At 37.1% G+C, this 24969-nt stretch overlaps 1 protein-coding gene across 1 annotated transcript in view; it reads left to right on the forward strand.

Moving 5' to 3' along the window:
- LOC122422595 (triadin-like) overlaps window positions 1-24969 on the forward strand; it is a 196773-nt gene that overhangs the window by 52073 nt on the left and 119731 nt on the right. The window contains exon 2 of the mRNA XM_043439032.1: window positions 4546-4755. Coding sequence (XP_043294967.1) covers window positions 4546-4755 — 210 coding nt within the window. The remainder of the gene's footprint in view (window positions 1-4545; window positions 4756-24969) is intronic.

A 24969-nucleotide genomic window follows, 5' to 3' on the forward strand; every position in this document is an offset into this window, starting at 1 on the left:
TTTTCCTTAAACAAAATAACCTTCAGATTACTTTCAAATTGCTTATGGTTTTGTTGTTGGATACTCAGAATATGTTTTCATCACTTTTTAATCTTAATTCTTAAGTAGAACTTATGAAGATGTGAAGATAAAAGAAATCAAAAAGATTTTAAAAATTGCTTAGTGTTAACTTTATTTTTTATTTATTTAAAATATCATACCATAATTGTTTAGGCAGTACTGTAAGGTGAAATAATATTTAGAATATACATTAAAAGCAGTTCTTAAAGCATTTAAAAGTCCTATTTTAACTCTAAACTTGCATTACTTCCTGAATTTATAGTTTCTCATTTTTTTCTGATAAAAAGGAGAAAATGTATAAATTCTTACTATATTAAAATTTTCTGTCTTCTAAAACTGTGACCAGGGTTCAACTAATTTTGTATCAAATTTCAGTAAGTTATTCATTCAGTTTCAAGCTACCAAGCAGCTGTGTACTACATTGTCTGCAGAAATACTCTCTAATACACAGTTCACTGAAGTGAATCTGAAGAGCAAAAGCAATTCTTCCCATGTTCTTTATGTAGCTGTAGTAGAAAGCCTTCTGAGGTTAAAAATTGGGAGATTAGCAACATATCAGCTTTCAGGTGGGCCTCTCCTAAACACTTACAATTCACTTATTCTCCAGAAAATCATTATTCCAAAGATTTGATTCACTTGTAGCCCCACTTGAGTCTTAAATCGCATTTCAAAGCACTTCTAACATTCATCCATTTTCAGAACTGCCATTTAAAAGTGATGGGAATTTGGCACCAAAATCAATGAGAGGATATGATATGAGCTCTTTCTAATTTTTTCTTCTTTGAACACCATCTCAAGTACAGTCTGTGAAATCTGTTTTTTAAAGTTATTTTTCCATCTTGGTATCATTTCAACTAAATTGAGTTCTTGAGTTTGAGATATGTATTCACATAGTTTTTCAGAGAAGGAGATTCATTGTTACTATTGTTAATTTATACCTAAAGTTGTTTTAAAATTTTAATTAAATGTTTTTACTGCTGATGTTTCTCATCAGCTTTTTACTCTTAAAAATGTATGCCTAGATTTACCAGTGTCATCTCAAAATAGTTGCGCTAGTTATGTCTGTTTATTATTGTTATTTAGTCGCTAAGTCATGTCCTACTATTTGTAACCCCATGGACTGGAGTCCACCAGACTCCTCTGTCCATGGGATTTCCCAGGCAAGAATCCTGGATTGCCCTTTCTTTCTCCAAGTGTTTGTTATTAATGCCTACTAATATATGTATGGGCTTCCCTGGTGGCTCAGAGGTTAAAGCGTCTGACTGCAATGCAAGAGACCTGAGGTCGATCCCTGGGTTGGGAAGATGCCCTGGAGAAAGAAATGGCAACCCACTCCAGTATTCTTAAGCCTGGTGGGCTACAGTCCACGGGTCCCAAAGAGTCGGACACAACTGAGCGACTTCACTTTCACTTTCAATGTATGTATACACTTGAATGTGTTTGATTTTCTTTCCCCTAGTCACTCTAGATTTTATGTCATTTATTTTATTTTTTTTTAATATATAGGGGAGGTAATTACCATTTTATGGGTAAAGAAACAAAAGGGTAAAACTTTATTAACTAGAATACTTAATTTTGCATGTGGTATTTTCATTTCTTCCGTCAACTAATTGTCTTATGAACTGGATTTATACTTTAAGTATCTGGTGTACACATCTGTATGAGGGTTCAAGCTTTATTTTTGTACTTTTAAAGAATTCAGTTACACTCATTATTTTTGTACTATAACAAAAGTGACTATTTTTATTGATCATCTCTCTTAATTTTGTTAATAGGGTAAAACAGCATCCATTAATATGAATCAATTAAAATACATGTTCCTTTTTTCCTATATTAAAAAAATATATTGATTAGAAAAGACAGTGAGGGAATTATAACATTCTTTTTTTTTTTCTGGTCCGTTGAAAGTGTCTTAGCCTAATGTATATGCTTATGAAGTGGAAATAAATGTCTGCATTTATTTAGGAGTTAGGCCCTCAACCTTTGCTTCCAAGGTTAATCTTGCACTTTTAGGCCTTCCTTTTAAGGACATTAGTGGTTATAATCCTAGCTGTGGAAATGGTGGTCAGTGTAATGATGATAATAATGAAGATTATTCTAAGAGTAATTCCATCTAGGTGAAGTTTATTTTGTGAAAAATGTCAAAAAAGTTTCTGGTTAGGAATGGAAAAAAAAACTTAAAAAAAATTTTAATGTCAAAGAAGCTTGAAAATTTGCTTTTTAAAAAAAGAAATTGGGAATATAATTTAGAGATAAAATTGAAAATATTTTCCTATGCATATTGAAATATGATTAATCAAAATTTTCAATTTCCTGATATGTAATTCTTTAATTGTTACAGACAGTGTAGCTCATATTTAAAGTATATGAAATATGTTGTTAAGCTGTGATGTTGGCAAAAATATTTGGATTGTTAGAAGTGTTTTTTCTCCTTAGTACTTAGGCATTTACTTCATTCACATTTGTGTAATTTCTGGTTGGTCTTCAATTGTTCTTAAATAAAACATGATGTATTTATTTCAAATTATCTCTATGTTTCCTCTTGAGATAACTTTCTATGAGTAAAGTTTATCGATATAATCATATATGCCTGCTCTACACTGAGGGGCAACTTTCTGGGCATGCAAAGGCAGCAACTTTACAGGAGAAACATGAGTTACAAAATTTTTAAATGTTTATACATAAAAATATCATTAAAAAGAAAAGGTAAACAGTTGAAGGAAAAAAATTGTAACGTAAGTTTAAAGATTTAAAGTAGTACTATCCTATAAGTGTGTATTTATTTTTAAACATGCATGTATACATGCCTGCATACATGTAAGTACATATAAGTATAGACACATGCATATATGTATATGTACATTTGTTGTTGCTTTAATCATGAAATCGTGTCCCACTCTTTTGCGACCCTATGGACTAAAGCCAGTCAGGCTCCTCTGTCCATTGGATCGTCCAGGCAAGATTACTAGAGGGAGTTGCCATGCTCTCCTCCAGGGGATCTTCCTGACCCAGGGGTTGAGTCTATGTCTCCTGCATTGAATTATTTACCACTGAGTCACCAGGGAAACCTATATATGTACATATACATATATATTAAACAAAATACTTACATATACATTATATATATGTACATATGAACACAATTTAATAAACCACCAAAAGGAGCTTTCTAGAAAAATGAACAAAAAAGTCACAAGATAAGAAATATAAATGAAGAATAAACATATAAAAAGCTTATCTCTAATAATCAAAGAATTGCCAATGAAGTTAAATTATCCTACTATGTGATTACACATATTTTGAACACTGGTAATACCCAGGGTTGTCAAGGATAAGGAAACAGACCACTGGCATATACAATTTTCTAAAATAGACTTTCAAATATATGCATATATTCTCAAAAGATATAAAAGTAATTATTTTATTTACCCAGAAATTCTATGTTCAGAAAATTCTCCTAACAGAAAAATCATTAATAAGTGCTGAGAAAACTTGTGCCATGTTCCAGGATAGAATGCTGTTTGACCAAGTGATGCATAGCCACAGAATGACATGCATGTAGCCACTTACGTGGTGTTTCATGGAATACATGCAGCAAGAAAACATGTTTATTATATATCGCCTAGTAAAAAAATAATGGAGAGTATGATGATGACTTGTCAGGAACAAATAAAACATGTTTATGTATTTATTTGCATGTGCTGAAAAGTAGGTATAATTAGAACAATATGTCAACAGTTGTTTTGAGGTGCTGAGAACACAAATCAACTATTGTTTAATAAAGAATCCACATAATTATCTATTTATTTTGCTATTTTTTATATTTTTGAATTTTCAGTCATAAATGTGTAGACTTTTAAGAGCAAGTATAAAAAGTTTTTGGATATAATAAGATTTTCCAACATTAATCTCTTAGATCTTCTGTGCCTCTTTCACAAATAAAAATGAATGACATCAATAGAGGGTCAATTATGCTGTTAAACCAGGATATCCAAAAGGACTTTCATCCATTTGAACTATTTTATCCCTGATTTTGTTTTTCTCCCAGAGGAGATATTTTGCTTGCATTTAGACCTGACATATGAACCTAAAGAAATGAAAAAGGTATTAAAAAGCAACTTGACCAAAAAAGCCATTGCCCTTGATGGTAGTGGATAAAGGCAGTGGTAAGGGAGATGTAAAAATGATTGAAGGTGATGACAAAGTTTGTGGCCCGGATGGCAGTATTTATGGAACTTAGGAGACTAGGAATGCCGATTATGAGGGCCTATGGGTATCAGAGTGGAGGGTAAATGCTGAGGAAGTAAAAATGTGGTAATGGACAGGGAGTTTGGCCCTACCACTAAGGAGGTGTATTCTGCCATAGAAAGTGCAGTAAAAGAGCTATATATACTTATATGGTCTGTGTTTTGTGAGGGTTTTTTGTCATCAATATTTGATGTGAAATTCTAAACTGTAATTCTCCTTTCTCAAATGTTTAATTAGGAAATGCATCTACAACCACAACTGTGATAGACAGCAAGAATGGATCTGTGCCCAAGTCACCTGGAAAAGTGCTGAAGAGGACAGTCACAGAGGACATAGTGACAACATTCAGCTCCCCAGCAGCCTGGCTTCTGGTCATCGCTCTCATCATCACATGGTCAGCTGTGGCCGTTGTTATGTTTGACTTAGTGGATTACAAAAACTTATCAGGTAAGGTCTGTGAAGTTTGGCTCTTACGTGAAAAGAAGCAGTGTTTTCTCCAGCTGGAGTTTTGTTTCTCTTTGCCCCACAAATAAAGCATCCTACTACAAACATGCTTGAAGGCCACTGAGGCCAGTTCCCATCTTCACCTTTCCTTCTTTTCTTTGTCTATTTTCCTCATAGATCTCAAATGCAGTCTTATTTGAAGAGCTGATCAAAAGCTGAATACTGTAGTCCCATGAGGATAATGATTCCGAAGCATGGTGGTGATGGATATTTGGTTTCGGAATAGGGATTTTATCAACCAATAATAAAGGATAATTTGTAGATCTTATACTTGGTTAGTACTCCTTTATAAAGGAGTAAAGTGTAAGGAGTAACATAAAACTAAACCAAACCAAATAAAGCACTTTTGGATAAATGGAAAATTGTGTAAGTCCCCTCACCATCTGGTTCCAAGCTTCCTTCGCAGGTATTCTCTTTGCTCCTCCCATTGCATGCACACCCAGTCACTCGGTCACTCAGCATACTCAGTCCACCCCATGGACCAGCAAAAGTAGTGGAGTGGGTTGCCATGCCCTCCTCCAGGGGATTTTCCCAACCAGGGATTGCACCCACATCTCCTATGTCTTCTGCATTGGCAGGTGAATTCTTTACTACTGAGCCACCTGAGAAGCCCTTGCTCCTCCCACTAAAATACCCTATTTTGAGTTTTCTAATTATTTGTAATGAGATACTATGACCAGCCATGTGTTTTTATAATTTGAAGTGAAATAGGTATAGCACAGAGCTTCCCAGGTGGTGCTAATAGTAAAGAACCCACCTGCCAATGTAGGAGACATGGGTTCAATCCCTGGGTTGGGAAGATCATCTGTAGGAGTGCGTGGCAACCTACTCCAGTACTCTCGCCTGGAGAATCCCATGGACAGAGGCACCTGGCTGGCTATAGTCAGGGGATCGCATAGAGTCAGACACGACTAAAGTGACTGAGCACATACGCATGCACGAATATCACAAGTAACGAAATTTAGATTTTCACTGTGGCCTATTCAATATCTGAGTATGCTGTTCATCTCTTTGTTCAAGGTCTTTTTGTATTTTTCAAATTATATTTGTTTATTTCCACATCTGCTATGCTCTATTGACTGAGTTCCTTGAGGGAAGGAATCAGTCAGGTGCTCTCTAAGTATTAAATGAATTGATGAATGAGTTTATGCTGATGCCTTTGTATCATAAGCAAAAACATTTCATCAACCCCTTAATGTGCTCGTTCATATTTGCACTGAGCACCCCCCAACCCACCTGTTCTTTCTTTAGTAGGAATGGAATCAGTAGAATGCAGAAACTGTTAAGTTGCATTCTATACACTAAGAGATCCTCTATTTCTCATTATGGTGTTTTGCTTATTCAACAGTTATTATCATCAAGTATCTACTATATGTGCCAGAAAATGACTAAGTAAAATGACTTAGTCATTTAACTAAGTAAAATGACTAAGTAAAAAAAAATTAACTAAGTAAAATGACTAAGCTAGTAGGAGTAAGGGGAAATCATAAAAATATATGCTTGGATTTATTGACATGGAGGTGTGAATGAGTTGACTCTGCCCCCATAGCATTGTAGCTGGGCTAAAGTGAGCATGCGCATCATAAAACAGAGAGACAAGTCCCATGATGTCAACCAAAGCAAAAGGGCTGTTTATATAGAGCCATAAGCATCTGCTTTAAATAGGCAGTTGTTTTGATACTTTGTGTAAGGCAAGCTCTTAAGAGAATATACTGTTAAAATGTGAATAATATAAAGTATGACCTAGAATTTTAAATGAAAATCAGTTGGTTACATTCCTCTAGGAGATTTCATTTCCCTTGAGCCTAATTGACTGTGATATTTCATCCATTCTTTTTTAGAATTTCATTCATTCAAATTTTAGAACCAAATATGGTCATAAAATATAGTTCTTCAATTTTTACAGTAGATGTATTTTAGAATTGAATGTAAATCTAATATTTGTAAAGTTAATATTTTAATAAGTGTACTAAAGAAATTACTATTGAATTTGTCCTTAATTACTTGATAAAATGAGCAGCTACATGTAATTAGACTTTCAGGTTAGATTATTTGAATGCAAGATACACTTATAGTCCACAGTAGAGCTTCCTTGGACTATTGCAATGAGGAACTATGGATAATGCCTCTGTTACTGGTATTACATTTGATTGGCAAAAAATAACCTCTTTCTTCTTTCGAGAAGTGCTTATTAAGTACATCTTCTTTGCAAAGACTCTTCCTCCAGTTCTCTGTGTTTATTAATGATTTAACCATCTCTCCATTCCCTGCAAAAAGAAACTGGAAGTCATCTTTTCAATCTGCTGGGCACCTGATCAATCACCATACTGTATGCCAGCCAACCTTCACACCCCTCATAAATTTGCTTCCTCCTCGCATGGCCACGGTCTCCATTACTACGCTTTAGACCTTGATTGTCTTTCAAGGGTGCTAGTGCACTTTCTTCTTGCCTGCCTCATCCAGTCTCTCCCGTTTAACATTGCCCTTAAGGTATCTTCATAAAACACACATTTCATCATGTATTTTTGCCAAGTACAGATTCCCTGGCATGAAATTCAAGTCCTTGGCTTAGCCCTTTATTTTCATCTTGTGATTCCGCTCACGTGCCCCGTTTGACCTCCCACGGCTCTCACCTGTTTTCTTTGCCTAGGAAAACATGCTGTCTCACTCCTCCCCGCCTCCACTCCTTTCCCCATTCCACGATCCAGTATAGCAGAAAGTGTACGAAAGAGGCTGAGAATGATTACTCTGGTACTGGATTTCCTCACTGTTATTAATATTAAGCCTGATCTTGGAACTTTCTAGCTGTTGTGATGTGAGAAAAGTTGCTTAGAATTTCTTTGCTTCTGTTTCATCATCTAAACAGTGGGGATAATATAAGTTCCTAGACAATAAGATTATTAAGGAAATCATTATAAATGAATTTATTTGTGGAGTGTTTAGAACAGAACCTGGTTTATCACAAAGTACTGTATACATTTTAATATCACTAGTAAGAGATTCATTCCTCTTTTCTTGAAGGATGGATTCATCCCTTTTTTGCTAAACGTTTCCGGATTTCCTAGGAAAAATTCGCTGTGCCATGCTTTCCTTTTCTTAGTCCCTTATGGGCACTTGCATTATCAGCAGCTAACACATTGTGTTATTAGTATCTGTTTACTTGTCCATCTCATTCAGAAACTTAAACTTATTCAAGGAAGAAACTCTCTTATTCATCTCTGTACATGAGTGTCTGTCACATAGCATATTTTCTGCTGTATATTGCTTAAAGGAATGAATAATGCTGATATTTTGATTTTGAAATAATTCCTTAATTATGAAGAAATAAACATTTATAATAAAAATTTTATTAAAGCTGGATGGCTTTTGAGCAACTTTAAAAATTAATAAGTAATTTAATTTTTAAGTAGTTTTAATTTGACAAAATTTTGTGTGTGTTAGTCGTTCAGTTGCATCGTACTCTTTGCTACCCCATGGACAATAGCCCACCAGAGTCCTCTATCCGTAGAATTTTCTAGGCAAGGGTACTGGAGTGGATTGCCATTTTCTTCTTCTTCAGATTTTGGGACTTCCCTATAGCTCAGTTGGTAAAGAATCTGCCTGCAATGCAGGAGACCAGAATTCGATCCCTGGGTCAGGAAGATACCGTGGAGAAGGAAATGGCAACCTAATCTAGTATTCTTGCCAGGAGAATGCATGGACAGAGGAGCCTGGTGGGCTACAAATTTAACAAAATTAGAATAAGAAAATTAAATATGTTTATAAGATGAAATGATACTTGTCATATTTTGTAATAGTCATCTATGGCTGCATAGTAAAGTAAGAGGTTTAAAGAATAATAACTCACCTTACACAGTTTCTGTAGGTCAGGAATTTGGGGATGGCTTAGGTGGGTGGTTCTGATGTAGGGTATATCTGAGGTTGCTATGAAAATGTTGGCTGTGATTGCAGACATCTGAAATTTTTTCTGGGGTTGAGGAGCCATTGGCAAGATGTCTCACTCATTCAGCTGTCAAGTTAATGCCGGTTTGTCCTCAGAACATGACACCTGGTGTCTCCAGACTGAGTGATCCAAGAAAGAGCAAGACAGAAGTCACAATGCCCTTTATAACCTACACCTGCAAATCACACACTGCCATTTCTGCAAAATCCTTTTGGTCACACAGTTCATCCCTACTCAATGTTGGAAGAGACTGTGCAATGGTATGAGTGCCCACAGGCAAAAATCACTGGGGCCAATGTGGTGCTTGGCTCCCACATAGTATATTGTCAGAAAGTTATATTGCCAAGTTATGTATATTAGGATAAATGCTTATATCTAAAGAAGCAGCGTTCGATTCTCTTACTTGACAAAGAGAGACAGGTGAACAGAGAAGGATGGTGTATTGGAATGGCTGGTATAATGGGACCATATCTAGGAAAATAAATATTCTTCAATGGATTTGAAGTCTTAAAAATCTCAAAACTGAAATTCTCAAGGATATATATATATGTGTGTGTGTGTGTGTGTGTGTGTGTGTGTGTGTGTATTCTTCAAATAAGAAATTCAAATACTTTTTGCTATAAAATTTGAATAATTAACTTCTAGAACCTAAAGAGTAAAAGTTTAAGGACATTGTATAATTACAGCATAAAACTTCTAACTCATATTAACCACTGGTTGGATAGGATACATACACTTATATTAAAAATTCTGATTTCTTTTCTCCATTTATTATGTTTTTAACCTCCCTTTTTAATGTTGTTTTTACAACAACAGCGTTTTTACAGAAAAAAAAATCATTCACTTCACTGAGAACTTCAAAATGCAAATGATTCTCTTATGTTTTTAATGCTATTTTTAATTGGTACCTTTCAAATATTATTACTATGATGAGGCTTCTATGCTGCATGTCTTTGAAATATGTGTTGTTAATGTTTAAAAACAGGTTGGTGGTAGAAGAAAGCATATCAGAAGTAGTTCTGAGGGCCAGGCAGGTTTACTATCCTTGGGCTCTGAATTACTCTCTGGCACTGGAGAAAAGTAGATAAACAACTCCAAGATATTAAAAAATGTTTACAGAGAAATGAAAATCTGTTTTCATAAGCAAGTACTGGATTGGGAAGAATGATTCTCATCTAGGCAAAATTTTCTCAATTCCTTATTTTCTGAATTTGATTTGGTTGATCTGTGTATAATCTACTTGTGAAATACTAGTAGAAGTGGCTTTTAATATGTGCTTAATTCAAAAGACTGGGTTCACTTATCTCTATAGCCTACAAGTTAGCATTACTAGGTGGCTACGTTTTCTTGTCTGTAAACTAGGGATGGCACCTTGATTCCTGGTCTGCAAAATTTGTGACTTTGCTTCATCTTTTCAAATAGGACACATTTTAGGACACCAAAATCAGACCAGATAAGAGATTTCACCTACCCGTCACTTCTTACTAGATGTAATGTTGAAACACTATGCCAATAACTCTATTGTCTACTTTGATCAGAGTAGAGTCACTATAAGTAATATAAAATAGGGAATTTATTTTATGTGACTTGCATATTCATGGGAGCTGATTAAGCAGTCTAGATGAGGCTGTTGTAATATATCTGGTACAGGGTCAGAAGTCAACAGAGTTGAAGATAGGGTAGAAGAGAAACATATCTTTTTCTTCTCTCTTTCTAAATTCTTGGCTAGGGCCCCTCTAGCAAAAGACAAATTAACAAGAGAAAGGCATTCAGATTTATTTAATATAAGTTTTATGTGACATAGGAGCCCTTCGTAAGGAAATGAAGACCTTAAGAGGCAGTTAGACCTGAGCATTTTAGTGCTTGATTTGATGAAAAGTGGTAAAAAATGTGACAGGACCAAAAAGGGTCTGAGCTAACTGTAGCGAGCCGGAGGACACAGTGAGGCCTGTTCATTCAGATTTCTCTGGACTTTCGGGGACAAGGACATTGCTTTCCTCTGGGCATAGTGGGAGCCCTCTCACAGGAGGGTTTTATGACCTGCTTCAGAGGAAGATCAGAAAATTCTTCTTGCACATGCTCTTTGTCTAATTCTTCCAACTCTGTATGCTGTGGAGCCACAGATTGGGGTAGCATATCCTGAACCCCTTCACTGAAAAGGACAGATGGAAATAGAATAGGGGAGACTAAGGACGAATGGAACCCTCGTTTGGCTCTTACCACCTCTAATTACGATGATGTGGGTGAGCTTCAATATAAGCTGGTGCTTTCCACCTTGGGAGCACACAAGCCTTAGAGCAGGGTTTCAAGATGCTGAAGGAGGAAATCCAGTGGGAACTCAGAGATGCAGGCCAGTGCTGTCACCGGCCAAGATCAGCCTGTATGTTGGTCTTAATGTGCATTGCATGAGAGGTGACAAAGCCTACTCTGCACCACCCTTCAGAGAACAGACAGTGGCTAGGACTTCTATTTTGTCTTCCACAGCTCCTATAAATCTCTTTCACACCCAACGGTTACCTGGAACATTTGTATAAGGGAATCCTGGAAACATAGTCCGATTAGAGATTAGACAGCACACGAAGCCACACCATAGGATGACTGTATCGTCCAAAACAGGACACCTGCAAGAGTGGAATGGAGAGCACAAGACTGCTAGAGGCCTTGCCCCCAACCTTCTGTAGACTCAGCCAGGAGGTCCTTCCAGAAAACAGAGGGATGTCCTGATAATTTAATGACTCAGGATCAGAATTTGGGGTCTTTGTTGGTACTCCTTATAGACTTCTTTGTCTTATTTACAGATGCAAATTTCTCTCTAAACAATAAATGCAAGCAAATAGGATTGCTAAAGAACTGACTACACACTTAGAGGCCTTTGTGGATGTTAATGATTTTCCTCCAGGTCAGAATGTACAGGAATAAATTGTAGTGATTTGTGGCTTTTCTTAACTTAAGAACAAGGGTCATAATTTATTAGCATCTTCATCCATAAGAAGGGAAAATCATTATATGGCTATATCCGGGGAATCTCAAAGCACATAAAGTGATTTTTTGCAGGCATTCCACAAAATATTTCAAAACAATTTTCAAAAAATAGAGAAGATAATCTATGTAAAACATACCTGCTTGGCACATAGGAAGCACTCATTAAATGTAACTTGAATTTGAATCTTATTACCAGGAAGTAAGATCAGTAATCTGAGAAGAGAGCCAGCAAGAATATGATGGTAAGAAGCATCAATTTCTTATGAAAGTCTTGCAGACATCTCCTGATGTGCCTTTTAAATAGATTTTCTAATGAGGTGTGCCATTTATCTACTGCTCTTGAAAATTAATTTCCCTGATTTTTCTTCCCCTGGCACTTAGCCCAGTAAAACAGGTGCACTGTTTGTCAGGGTATGAGTTTAGAGGAGCAAAATGACTTAGGGAAGACCCAAAGTCAATCAGAATGTTTAAATTTAACATTTAATAGTTATGTATATATGTATATGTGTGTCTCTGTGTGTGTGTGTACAGAAATGACTGTGTGACTGTATATATATGAATATATTATTGCATTTCAGGAGACTTGGAAAACTGGAACACTAAATGCAACATTTTAGACTTTATCAGTTCTCCTGTGTACTGAGTTTTCAAGAATAGTTGACATTTTGTGTGCTTCTTATTCTGATTCAAGTCTTATCTCCAACCCCACATTTTCTGTTCAGTGTCCCAGGCTTATTTAGTCCTCTTGGTCACCATATCTAAAAGGATACATTTCATTACTTAATTCCAATCTGCTCTTAAACACCTTAAGGAGATAGCAGTTTTTGTAGTCCAATAGTTCGCAGATCCTAATCAAATTTTGTTGATTCTTCATGAAATGAAGAGAAAGATAAAGAAAAATTTATCCACTTTAAAGATGTGTCCTTATTTCTATTATTTATATATTTTTTATCTTAAAATTCTCTTTTGAAATGATGATAATGACAGGTACTGTTTCTGTTACAGTTTTTTAAATGACATTTTCTTACAAAATAAAAAGTTAGCAATTCGATGTTGGGCTCCAGGTTTTTGCTGGTGGCAGTTTTCAAGGTCAGAAAAACCCAAATTTGATACCAATGCTCTATTCCATTCATTTGAACCTTGGCAAATGATACTGTATATTTATAAATGCATCTAGTTGGATACAATTATAAATCATATCAAATGTTAATACCCATTTTTCAATGGTCCAACTATTAAATATCTTTTCGTGCTGTGCTTGGATTCACTTCCTTAGTGAAACCTTTTCTGAACTTTCAGTGTAAATCAAGGTACTCTATCCTAATTCCCCATTATATCATTTACTCTACTCACAGCACTTATTACAAGTTGTATATCTTTGATTGTATGTGATTATTTATTTAATATCTCTCTTCTCCACTGATCTGTTAGTTTTGCAAGGAAAGTGACTGTTTTATCTGCTTGATTTTTCTAGTACTTAGAAGTGTTTAGCACTGTGAGCTCAATAAACATCTGAATGAATGCTAAGATGAAAGAATGAATATATAAGTAAATAAATAAAGGAAAATGTGGTAGCATTTTTTACACTCTGAATGCTGAGTAATGAGCATAGTTGTTCTTTTTGATGACTTTGAAAGTGTTAGGATTCACTTTGTAAACTTCTGTTTCCCTGATTGAAACTTAAGCATCTCACAGTAAAGATTGTCTCATTTATCTTACTATTCTTGTTAGCCTGCTGACTGCCTGCCACACATTGTTCAGTACAATTTGTATGAGCTTAACAGGAGTTATTTGCTAAGCATATATAGCCAGCAAACAAGCAAAACCATACGACAGCAATAATAAAAGAACACATGGCTTTCAAGACCCGAGTGAAGTGGTGGAGTACAGGCTCTGGACCGAAGCCCTCACTGCAGTTAGTAGCTCTGTAGCCATAGAAGCATGAGTTGTCTGTGCCTCAGTTTCATTCTCTGTAGGCAATGATAGTATCTGCTTCATGTGGTTCTGTGAACACTGAATGAGGTAATATATACCAGACACTTGGAATTTTGAATGGCACATAGTAATTGTTAGATAAATTGTAGTTAGTATTATTTTAATTTATTCTTCATGACTTTAAGCATATTCAGTGTTTCAGAAAGATGAATAGGCATATTTCAAAAAGATGGATTGACTACATGCTTTCCAATTTTAAATATCATTTGAATATACATAGATTTTCCCAGTTATACAATAGAAATACAATGATTAAAGTATTCTATTTTATTTTCACACTGAGGGAATGTTCTAGCCTTTCTGAAATAGTTTGTTATTTTTGTATGATAAGTAATAAGTACATAATTCATGACCATACATGCTACATTTTAATGTGGTGAAAATAACTTTAAAATTATTTCTTTGACTAACATAGTGATAGAATAGCTAAAGAGAATGTATAATCAAGAGTTTCTCAAACCAAACCTTGACTTGATGAAATACATGTTTATTAAATCATTGGTCAGAATATGCTAATTGCTATGTTAACCTCAAATTTAATATCTTTCTTCTTCACTGGTCTGCTAAGTTTATAACATACTGATCCAAGTAAGTCATATAACTGGAGTACTATGGTATTTTAACTCTTCTTCTGCTACCAGAAAATTAACTCTGTAGCTTGGAAAAAAATATGTAGAAATTTACTAATATAAATCTACAGAAAATTTGCTTTCTCATTCCTTATTAATTCATGTAACAATTGGATTGTATTTATATTTCAAATATAATATACTTTTCTAAGAGGAAGAAAGTTAATTTTTTCAATTGATATAATAGCATCCACACCATGCTTATTAATAAAATATAATAGGACTCTTAAATTTTTCTATAGATGCTTGATAAGAATAAAAAGCAACAGCCAAAAGTTGTTTGTGATTTTTATTTCAGAATAAAAAATGCCCTTGGATATAAAATGACATGGATCTAGCTCCAGCTAGCTGGAATTATTCCAGGCTTAAACATCTGCAATGCAATTTTGCCAGCAAAAAAATTGGTTGATTGGGGTCATATTGAGAAAGAAAGGTGAAGTGTACATTTATTTGCATTAATGCTTCTTACTACCTCAAAAAGTAACAGTTGAGGTACAGTAAAGGACAACTTAGAAACATACTGTGAAACTGTTTAACACCGACATAATCACACGATTTAAACTAAAGTTGCTTGTGTTTAATTTTATTAAGTTTCCACACAAGTGCACATTTCTAAAATATTTAACTTGGTTAATAGTGAAGATGAGTGTGGGAAAATTTCAGTTGCAAAAATGTTGAAAATCAGAAGGAAAATGCCTCAGATGTTGAATGGCAAAAATTAGAGCTATACTCTGACTATTCAGATGTAGATTAGAAAAAGTCACAGTCATTTCCTCAGGCAGTCAATAAGACAATGAACTCACTAAGTCAGTCAGTTCAGTCGCTCAGTCCTGTGGGACACTGCAACCCCATGGACTGCAGCACGCCAGGCCTCCCTGTCCATCACCAACTCCCGGAGTTTACTCAAACTCATGTCCATCGAGTTGGTGATGCCATCCAACCATCTCATCCTCTGTCGTCCCCTTCTCCCGCCTTCAGTCTTTCCCAGCATCAGGGTCTTTCCTGATGAGTCAGTTCTTTGCATCAGGTGGCCAAAAGTATTGGAGTTTCAGCTTCAGCGTCAGTCCTTCCAATGAATATTCATAGACTGGCTGGATCTCCTCGCAGTCTAAGGGACTCTCAAGAGTCTTCTTCAACACCACAGTTCAAAGGAATCATTTCTTCAGCACTCAGCTTTATTTGTAGTCCAATTCTCACATCCATACGTGACTACTGGAAAAAAGCATAGCTTTTACTAGATGGACCTTTTTCAGCAAAATAATGTCTCTGCTTTCTAATATGCTGTCTAAGTTGGTCATAGCTTTTCTTCCAAGGAGCAAGCGTCTTTTAATTTCATGGCTGCAGTCACCATCTGCAGTGATTTTGAATCCCAAGAAAATAAAGTCTGTCACTGTTTACATTGTTTCCCCATCTATTTGCTATGAAGTGATGGGACTGGAAGTCTTGATCTTAGTTTTCTGAATGTTGAGTTTTAAGGCAACTTTTTCACTCTCCTCTTTCACTTTCATCAAGAGGCTCTTTAGTTCTTCACTTTCTGTCATAGGGCAGTGTCATCTACGTATCTGAGGTTATTGATCTTTCTCCCAGCAATCTTGATTCCAACTTGTGCTTCCTCCAGCCCAGCGTTTCTCATGATGTACTCTGCATATAAATTAAACAAGCAGGGTGACAATATACAACGTACTCCTTACGAACTCACTAAAATTGCTTGAAAATCAGGATCCTAGTTTTTCTTTGCTTTAAATGCGTCTAAGTATCTACATCTGCGAGTATTTTGTTTTTTTTTTCCAAAATTATAACTCAAATGTGTTTTATTTTTTAGTATCTGATGCACTTCAGGGGCTTTGTGTTCACCCTTTATCTTTTGCATCATTCTCACTAACAGATGGAGCAGCCTGACCTTGCAATCTAATACGGGCAGTATCCAGAGCACAGAGGGAGGAGAGAGAGACAGGAAGAGGATGATGAGAGAGGTGGAGAGAAAGGGAGAGAAAATGATTTGGGGATATGTGTTTATCAGGAATATTAAAAGATATACTAAGGCAAATTCAAAATGTTAAGAATATGAGCAAAAGGTGATTCATATCAGACTGCACCAAACCACAAGTGGTTAGCAGTGCTCTGCTGACAAGACCTTGGAAAAAAACTTATATAGAGAAGTGTGCTGTATGCTGTCGTGTCTGACTTTTGTGACCCCATGGACTGTAGCTAGCCAGGCTCTTCTGTCCATGGGATTTCCCCAGCAAGAATACTGGAACAGGTTGCCATTTCTGTAGAGTATAGTTCCGGCGAGGAAGAAAAGGAAAGACGACCTCAACAGAAGTAGGTTACCTTTATTCAGGCAAGGAGGGGCGACAGTCGGCCTGATGACCAGGCTGAGCGCCGAGAGGGATCAGGGAGGCTTCAAACTTATAGGGAGGTTTGTGGAAGCGATAAGGGAAATGTTAATCAGGCGGGATATTTTGAGTATTCTTTTGTTGAGATGACATTTGTAGTTGGGCAGGGGGTGATAAGTCTTCTGGGCAGGTGAAGGGGGTGCAAAGTTCCCGGACAGGGGGCGATAAGTCTTCTGGGCAGGTGTAGGGGGTGGAAGGTTTCTGGACAGGGGTTGATAAATCCCAGATAGATGCAACCGGCCTGGAGCATCAGGGTGGAACTAAAATTCTGTTTTGTTTTCTCCGAAGTTAGATGATTCAGCAAGGGGCCTTTGAGACTGTTGTTCTGTTTTCTAGGCCCAAAAGACTCCTTCAATTTCCTACTCCAGGGGATCTTCCTAACCCAGGAATGGAACCCAGATTTCCTGCATTTCCTGCATTGTCAGACCGATTCTTTACCAGTGTACAGCCTAGGAGAAATTGTAAAGTATCTGCCTGCAGTGCAGGAGACCAGGGTTTGATCCCTGGGTTGGGAAGATCACCTGGAGAAGGGAAGGGCTACCCGCTCCAGTATTATTGCCTGGAGAATTCCGTGGACAGAGGAGTCTGGCAGGCTATAGTCCTTGGGATCACAAAAAGTCGGTCAGGACTGAGTGACTAACACTTTCACACCTAGAAGCAGGGGCAGAAGCAAAGGAAGGGAGTCATTTGATTGGCTGCAGCCGAAGTCTTTGCCTTATTTGGGAAGGGCTAGTTGACTCTTTGCAACTTGTTGTCCTTAGATCTGATTTCTTAACCTTGAGGCATTTAAAGGCTTTAGTTTTTGTTTGCTTACAAAGGCTGCTATGGTCTTAGAACCACCTGTCTAATGGCTTTCTAACAGAGAAGTACAAGTTACTGCTTCAGGAAGATCTTGCTTTTTAAAAGGGATTATTACTCTTAAAGAAATATGTGTGGGGGGGAGTGTGGTATGATAGGAGAAGGCCTCATGAAGGTGTGTTTTCAATGTTGCTACATCTAAATGTTTCTAGGTTTAAATGACATCTCATTCCTGTATCTTCAGTCTTTGCTGTATTCCCTCTTTCTGTTCTACATATGTTTATGTGTTTTCTAACTTGAAAAAAACCGACAAATTTCCCTCACTTCCCTATATCCCTATTTAGCTTTTAATGCAAACCTTTTGTTTCTGTCCCTGTAGCCAAGCCCCTCTAAGAGATAATCTGACAGTATTCTATCACTCTGCTGAAATGCTTCAAATATACACTTGATTTCTAAATAAAGAAATGGAACAGATGAACAAAAGAACAAGTTGCATAGTTATCTTCATCTCAGTTAAATCTTGCAGTACTAGAACTGTTGACTGACACTTGCTTGTTAAAAACATGACCTCTTATGATTTTTATTCTTTTCCAATTGTTTTTATTTTATTTTTATTTAAATGTTTTATTTTTTGTTGTATAGCCTGTTAACAATGTTGTGATAGTTTCAGGTTCACAGGAAAGAGTTGGGGGGAGAATGGACACATATATATGGATGACTGGGTAGCTTTGCTGTGCACCTCTTATGACTTATAAACTTCTTTAGCACCATTAGCTCCTTTCCCCTGTTAGACAATACCACCTTATTCCATTGCTGTGGTGACTTTGTGTTTCCCATACAAGTGATGAGGAAGTTGCCATCATATTTAGCCTGCTTATCTTCAATATATGGCTTTCAGTCTAATAACAGGGTCAGCCCTTCCTTAAAATGGTCAGATAGTTAGATTAAAGCCCAAAAGCAGTGATACAGTTCTAAACAATTAAAGCATCCAAGGTAAGTTTTAAGAAATGCATTCTTCCCACCATAGGAGTCAGTAAGTGATTTTTATCTTGAAAAAAAAAAAAAAAAGAGCTCATCAGTGTTTTTATTTTCCTCTTAATTGACCTACTTGCTCAGAAGTTTGCTTATAACTGACCTTCACACATAATAACTTCCCAGTTCACATCTTTGTCCCTAATCGCTCCCCAGTTTTAGAAAGATAATCAGATGGAGCATCAAACTCAAAATTCCTCACTGGGCTGATTGTATTTCTTTCTAGGCCTGCCTCCTAGATTCCAAATCCAGTTTCCTGTTTCTTCAATTAGAAACTCGAGACTCCTCACACTCTTTCCCCACTACTCATGAACATTCAGTGATCAAAAAGAACTGATTCAACTTTCTAAATGCCTCTTGATTCTGCTTGTACTCTGACCTTGTCTCCATAACTCCTGCCTTGCTGCTGCTGCTGCTAAGTCACTTCAGTCGTGTTAGTTTCCCCCAAGTTGTTAGAGTAGCTTCATATTTTCTCTTTGCCTCTAATCTTACTTCTGCCTCCTTGCTCATTCTTCGGCCAGACTACTGCAAATTGAAAATCTCATTTTATTATTCCCCTGTTTAAAATTTTAGATGTATTCCTTTACATGTAAGTATGTATATGAAAGAAATACATGAAATAATGAAAGGATAAGTCAATATTAACAAAATTAGGTAGCTGTCAAAAGAAGAGGACACTACAGCAAAGGATCAGAATAGCAACACAATTTTCTTTCTTTCTTTTAAAATTATTTATTTATTTGTCTACGACACCGGGTCTGAGTGCAGCACTCGAGATCTTCAATCTTAGTTTCGGCATGTGGAATCTAATTCCCTGACCGGGGGTTGAATATGGGGCCCCTGCATTAGGAGCACAGTCTTGGCCACTGGACCAACAGGGAAGTCCCACAATTTTCTTAAGATGTGCTCTTAAATGGTTTTTGACTTAGAACTCATAAACAGCTTTTTATATTTTAAATAATTTAAGCCCTAAAATCTGAAAACACACTGAAGTAAATGAATCTAACTATATATGAAGTTATTGGCATAACCAGAGAAAATAATTACTTCAAGTAACTTTAAAACATACAATTCAGACTCTCTGTCCTTATTGTGGTATAGTTCAAGTACAAAAAGAAACAAAAAGAGATCTGAAACTCCATTTGCTGCTTTTATTGTTATTAGTATTGATGTCATTTCATTTGAAATTCTTATTGGTATATGGTAGAAAAAATGAAGTAATTAATTCAATCAATATTATTAAGAAATGAGATTTTCAACAGAAGAGAAGAAGTGTATCATAGCTGAAAAGGTGGGCGAAAATTCCAGATTTTATTTGGAAATATCACTGTAAACACATGCCTTTTTTGAAATTTAATATTTCTTGCCACAACAATCCAACTCAATGAGAACCGCTGCTGATCAGATTTTAGTCTCAAAATACCATTTCCCAATAAAAAGAACCATGACTCCTTCAAGAAGTAGCTGATTCCAGAATTTGGGAAAAGAAAGATAAAAACATACTTTGGACATTTTTTGACCTCAAACAAAAAACTACCAGACAAATGATGGAAAAGACATGTTTATTGAAGTATTTATGAATCTTGGATTAAGAATTTAAGCATCTAAGATTTGCTTTAAAATATTTAGTAAGCCAGAAAAAAGAAAAGGGGTGGAAGAGAAGAAATATATAACTGTGAAAATGTTGATAATTATTGAAGCTACATGTGGTGAATTTGTGTTGTGTCCCTTTGGCTAAGCTAAGACTGTGTCTTCCAGAATTCCCTTGTCTGCATAGTTGTGGGTTTGTGTGAGCCCGAAGATCCATTGTGTGGGACACTTGAGAAGCAGAGGCAAGCAGGACCACGAAGGTCACTGCAGCAGACCAGGCACGTTTGCACACGTCTGTTGTCACTGATCCCTCGGCTCACCTTGCCGGCCTGGTGACAAACAGCTCCTCCTGCCGCAGCCCCAGCTCCTGCCAGAGCCTCCTTTTGGCTTCGTCAGTCCTGGCCGAGGTGCACAATTAGCTCCATGCGAAGCGTGACAGCTTCTCCTCTTTGCAGAGGGAGGCTTGGAGGTCATACGACCGATGCAGTTTCTGTTGTGTTATCAGCCTTTCCAGGCCCCAGATTCCACCGCCTCCTTCACTTTTCACCCCGTTTTGGTTCCCAAGTGCCTCTTGTTCCCTGTTCAGACCTCAGCACCACAGGCATTAGTAAAAATCATTCATAATGTGGTGACTATTAGAAGTACCGTAGGAATTTTATGAATCCAGCTTTTTATATCACCATATTCTGAGGGTCATTCATTGAGGGTAAGGATAAGAGATTATAAGGAATTTCACCCTCTCTACGCTATCTGTGTAAAAATCTAGTGGAAGGAAAATCTATACAAGAGACACTTGATATTGAAGTTAAATTATTTATGTAATTCAGGGCAGGAGATTACATACAACTTTTCACAATGTTTTTATACTTTTAAAATATAACATCTGTTATTGAGTATGGCATTATCATGGTCCTCATTTGTAAAAGATGTCATTTAAACACATCAAAATGAGATTTCGTCATGCACTTTTCTCTGCAAAAACATATGAAAGATGCTGTATAGGAGCATCTCACAAATTACTCATAACTTAATTGTGTTCCTTTGTGATAAGTCACTTTAGTCATGTCTGACTCTGTGTGACCCTGTGGACTGTAGCCCACAAGGCTGCTCTGTCCACGGGATTCTCCAGGCAAGAATACTGGAGTGGGTTGCCATGTCCTCCTCCAGGGGATCTTCCCCACCCAGGGATCGAACCCAGGTCTCTTACATCTGTTAGTGGTAGGTGGGTTCCCTCCCAGCAGTGCCAACCCAGAGTTCCTTCTCAGAAAGGAACAAATCTAATATTTATATTTCTTGCTAAATGACAAAATGTAAATTAATACAAAAATCATTTTAACCTATATATTCAATTTCAAAGAAATATTGCAACATAGATTAAATTTCATATTTTTGTCCATGTGAGAATCTGTTACTTAATGCAAAGCATGTACTACGGTAGTTGAATTTAATTTTCTTTGGCCTCTACTCCATTTTATTATTATTTTTACCTTTGCTTCTTCCAAACCCATATCAGTCATATCCACTCCTATTAACTCTTCACTGTAAATCATTTTGAAGTGCTACTATAAGTGGTTTTAAGGAGAGGATATTAAAAAATGGGCTCTCAAAATACCTCTTGGATAGACAAGCTATTTTTAGAAAAGCTATTTTAGGGCCACAATTTTTCACTATGTTGGTTACAACAAAAGTGGCTTACTGGATGCCAAAATATCAGGTGTTCTCTCTAGAACTGAAGCAGTCATACAAATATATAGTTATTTGCTGAATTTTTCAAGAGGAAGTAATGGGAATATTTTGTAATTCCAATTAGTGTAAGTTTTACAAACTTCATTTGAAAGGATGTAAATACAGTTTAGAGGTTAAATATGAAGGAATAATGTTGCTATATCAAACATTTCTTGAATTTTTGACCTCCTTGGATGTGTTACTTCTCATTTCTTGTATTGGCATTATCTTCAATTTGAAATGAAATAGAGAATATGAAAACAATAAACTTGCAAGAGAAAAAAGGAATGCAAAAGACTATCAGAGCTTGAATGGGTCTCCATTGTGATGATAACAGCTAAAGATGACAGTTCTGACATCATTGAGTTTAGCCAGATATGTTCAAGGCTGTTGGTCTAACTTGTGAGAAATTTGGAAGTTACTTCACGCTGGACCTAGAACACTTAAAATATAATATCTTGAGTAATCATCACTTTGATGAAGACAGTGACCTTTCTGCTGCTGTTTAGTCACTCATTTTTAGTCATGTCTGATTCTTTGCGACCCCGTGGACCATGGTCCACCAGGCTCCTCTGTCCATGGAATTCTCCAGGCGAGAATACTGGAGTGGGTTGCTATTCCTTCTCCAGGGGATCTTCCCGACCCAGGGATCCAACCCAGTTCTCCTGCATTGCAGGCAGATTCTTTACCACTGAGACACCAGGAAAGCCCAATAACCTTTCTAGTAGATGTGAAAGCACATGTTTTTGTTCATTATTTCTTAAATGTCTGTGCCTAGTATCAGTAATGCTGGAGACTCAGGGGCCCAAAAGAGTCAGAGGGCAAGTAAATTCACTGAGTGCTTTTTGTTTCTAATGTGTCCTGGTTAAAAATAAGCTGAATCAGTATTTTGACTTTATATCCTTAGGAAATAGTTGACTATTCTGAATGATGTGAAATCTCAAGATTTCTTGTTTAACAAGAATTTGTGTTTTCTCAGTTACATTTCTGCATAATAAGAAGCCTGATAACATAGTGGAGGCAACCATTATTTTCTGACAGCATTCAGATCATTTAATCTTTTTGTCTTGTTTTTCTTCCCTGTGTTTCCCTTCCTCCACTGCTGATGGGTGACTTGGGAATGGGAAACCACATAGATAGCTCTATTTTCCACTGGTAAAGTTCTAGGGAATTCTGTTTACCCTGAACAAAAACAGTAATATCTCAGGACATCAAGCAAAAATTATTGTGTAACTCAGAGCATATTAAATGATGCATAATTTGCTAATATTTTTCTTACCTTGATCAAAATTTCACCAACAGAGATGAAGTGTTCAAACACTTAATGGCAGAAAAGGAGAAGCTAGACATTTCAAATGTAATAATTTCTTTAGGTCTGGAATCACCACTATATATTATGAAATAACACCCCTCACATATCAAAACTAGATAGCAAACCCATAAATGGCAGCACTATGTTAGTTATTGGGCTTCCCTGGTGCCTCAGCAGTAAACAATCTGCATGCCAATGCAGGAGACACAGGTTTGATCCTTGGGTTGGGAAGAATCCCTGCGGAAGGAAATGGCAACCCCCTACAGTATTCTTGCCAGTCCACGGGGTTGCAAAGAGTTGGATGCCACTTTGTGACTAGACAGCAACAACGTTAATTATATTATGTTTCAGATATTTCATATAATAAATGCAAAATAATTTGTGTTAAAAGAATTTTATATTTTAGTCAACTTTATATTGAGTACTAATATGTGTAAGATATACACATCTGCATATATGTGAGTGGAATTTTTTTCTCACTTAGGTAGAGTTTATGACACTTAAAAAATCCTTAGCTCAGGTTGGATCCAAATATTTAGATGTGAATATTTTCTGGGAGATCAGAGGCAAGCACTAGTTGTTTCCTGAGTCCTGAGGAAAGCAGTGTTTGGATTTCGCAGACTCTGACAGTGTTGCCTGTGAGGACGTGGGGACTAAGTGATCACAGGGTGATATTTATCGCGGTGCACACTTACTGCCACGCTGCACTGTGCTGTGTGTGCTCCGCCGTTTCCGACTCTCTGTGGCCCCATGGACTGTAGCCCGCCAGGCTCCTCTGTCCTTGGAATTTTCCAGTCGAGAACAGTGGAGTGGGTTGCCATTTCCTACTCCAGGGGATCTTCGCAAGCCAGCGTTGAACCTGTGTCTCCTGCATTTCCTGCATTGGCAGACAGATTCTTTACCACTGAGCCACCTGGGAAGCCCAGACTACCGTATGTGTGAGTTAGATGATTCTGAAAATTCAGGCAGTTCAGTTCAGTTCAGTTGCTCAGTCGTGTCCGACTCTTTGTGACCCCATGAACCGCAGTGCGCCAGGCCTCCCTGTCCATCACCAACTCCCGGAGTTCACCCAAACTCATGTCCATCGAGTCGGTGATGCCATCCAACCATCTCATCCTCTGTCGTCCCCTTCTCCTCCTGCCCTCAATCTTTCCCAGCATCAGGGTCTTTTCCAGTGAGTCAGCTCTTCTTATCAGGTGGCCAAAGTATTGGAATTTCAGCTTCAACATCGGTCCTTCCAAGGCATACCCAGGACTGATCTCCTTTAGGATGGACTGGTGGGATCTCCTTGAAATTGAATTAATAATTATCTAACATTTGCTACATATTTTGCTGTATTGTAGGCACTTTACACCTAAGAGTTTATGTATAGTAAGGTTGAATGAAGCTCAATAAATAGCATCTGGCAGAGACTTATGGGCAGAGGGTCAGAAGATGCCTACAAGCTTGGTTGTGGGATGGTTCTCTGGCCATCCTGTGGAGTGACTCAGAGAGACACTGTTGCTCTTTCCTTCTTTAAGGAATGCAAGAGGTCAGCCTTATAGTGGAGGGATCACTTCTTTGGGAATGGATACCATGCAGTCAGAACTAAGGTCCCAAATATCCCAGGGGCTACTGGAAATGACAGTTGTGCAACCTTTGAAGAACTTGAGAAAGATGAGATCATACACGGTGCCTGCTGCTGAGGGGAGGAGAAGCCACTAACCCCAGATAGCAAACTGGAAAGAGCCCTTGGGTCATTCAAAATTCAAAGGC

This window comes from Cervus canadensis, chromosome 20 (assembly GCF_019320065.1).
Source record: "Cervus canadensis isolate Bull #8, Minnesota chromosome 20, ASM1932006v1, whole genome shotgun sequence".
Lineage (NCBI taxonomy): Eukaryota > Metazoa > Chordata > Mammalia > Artiodactyla > Cervidae > Cervus > Cervus canadensis.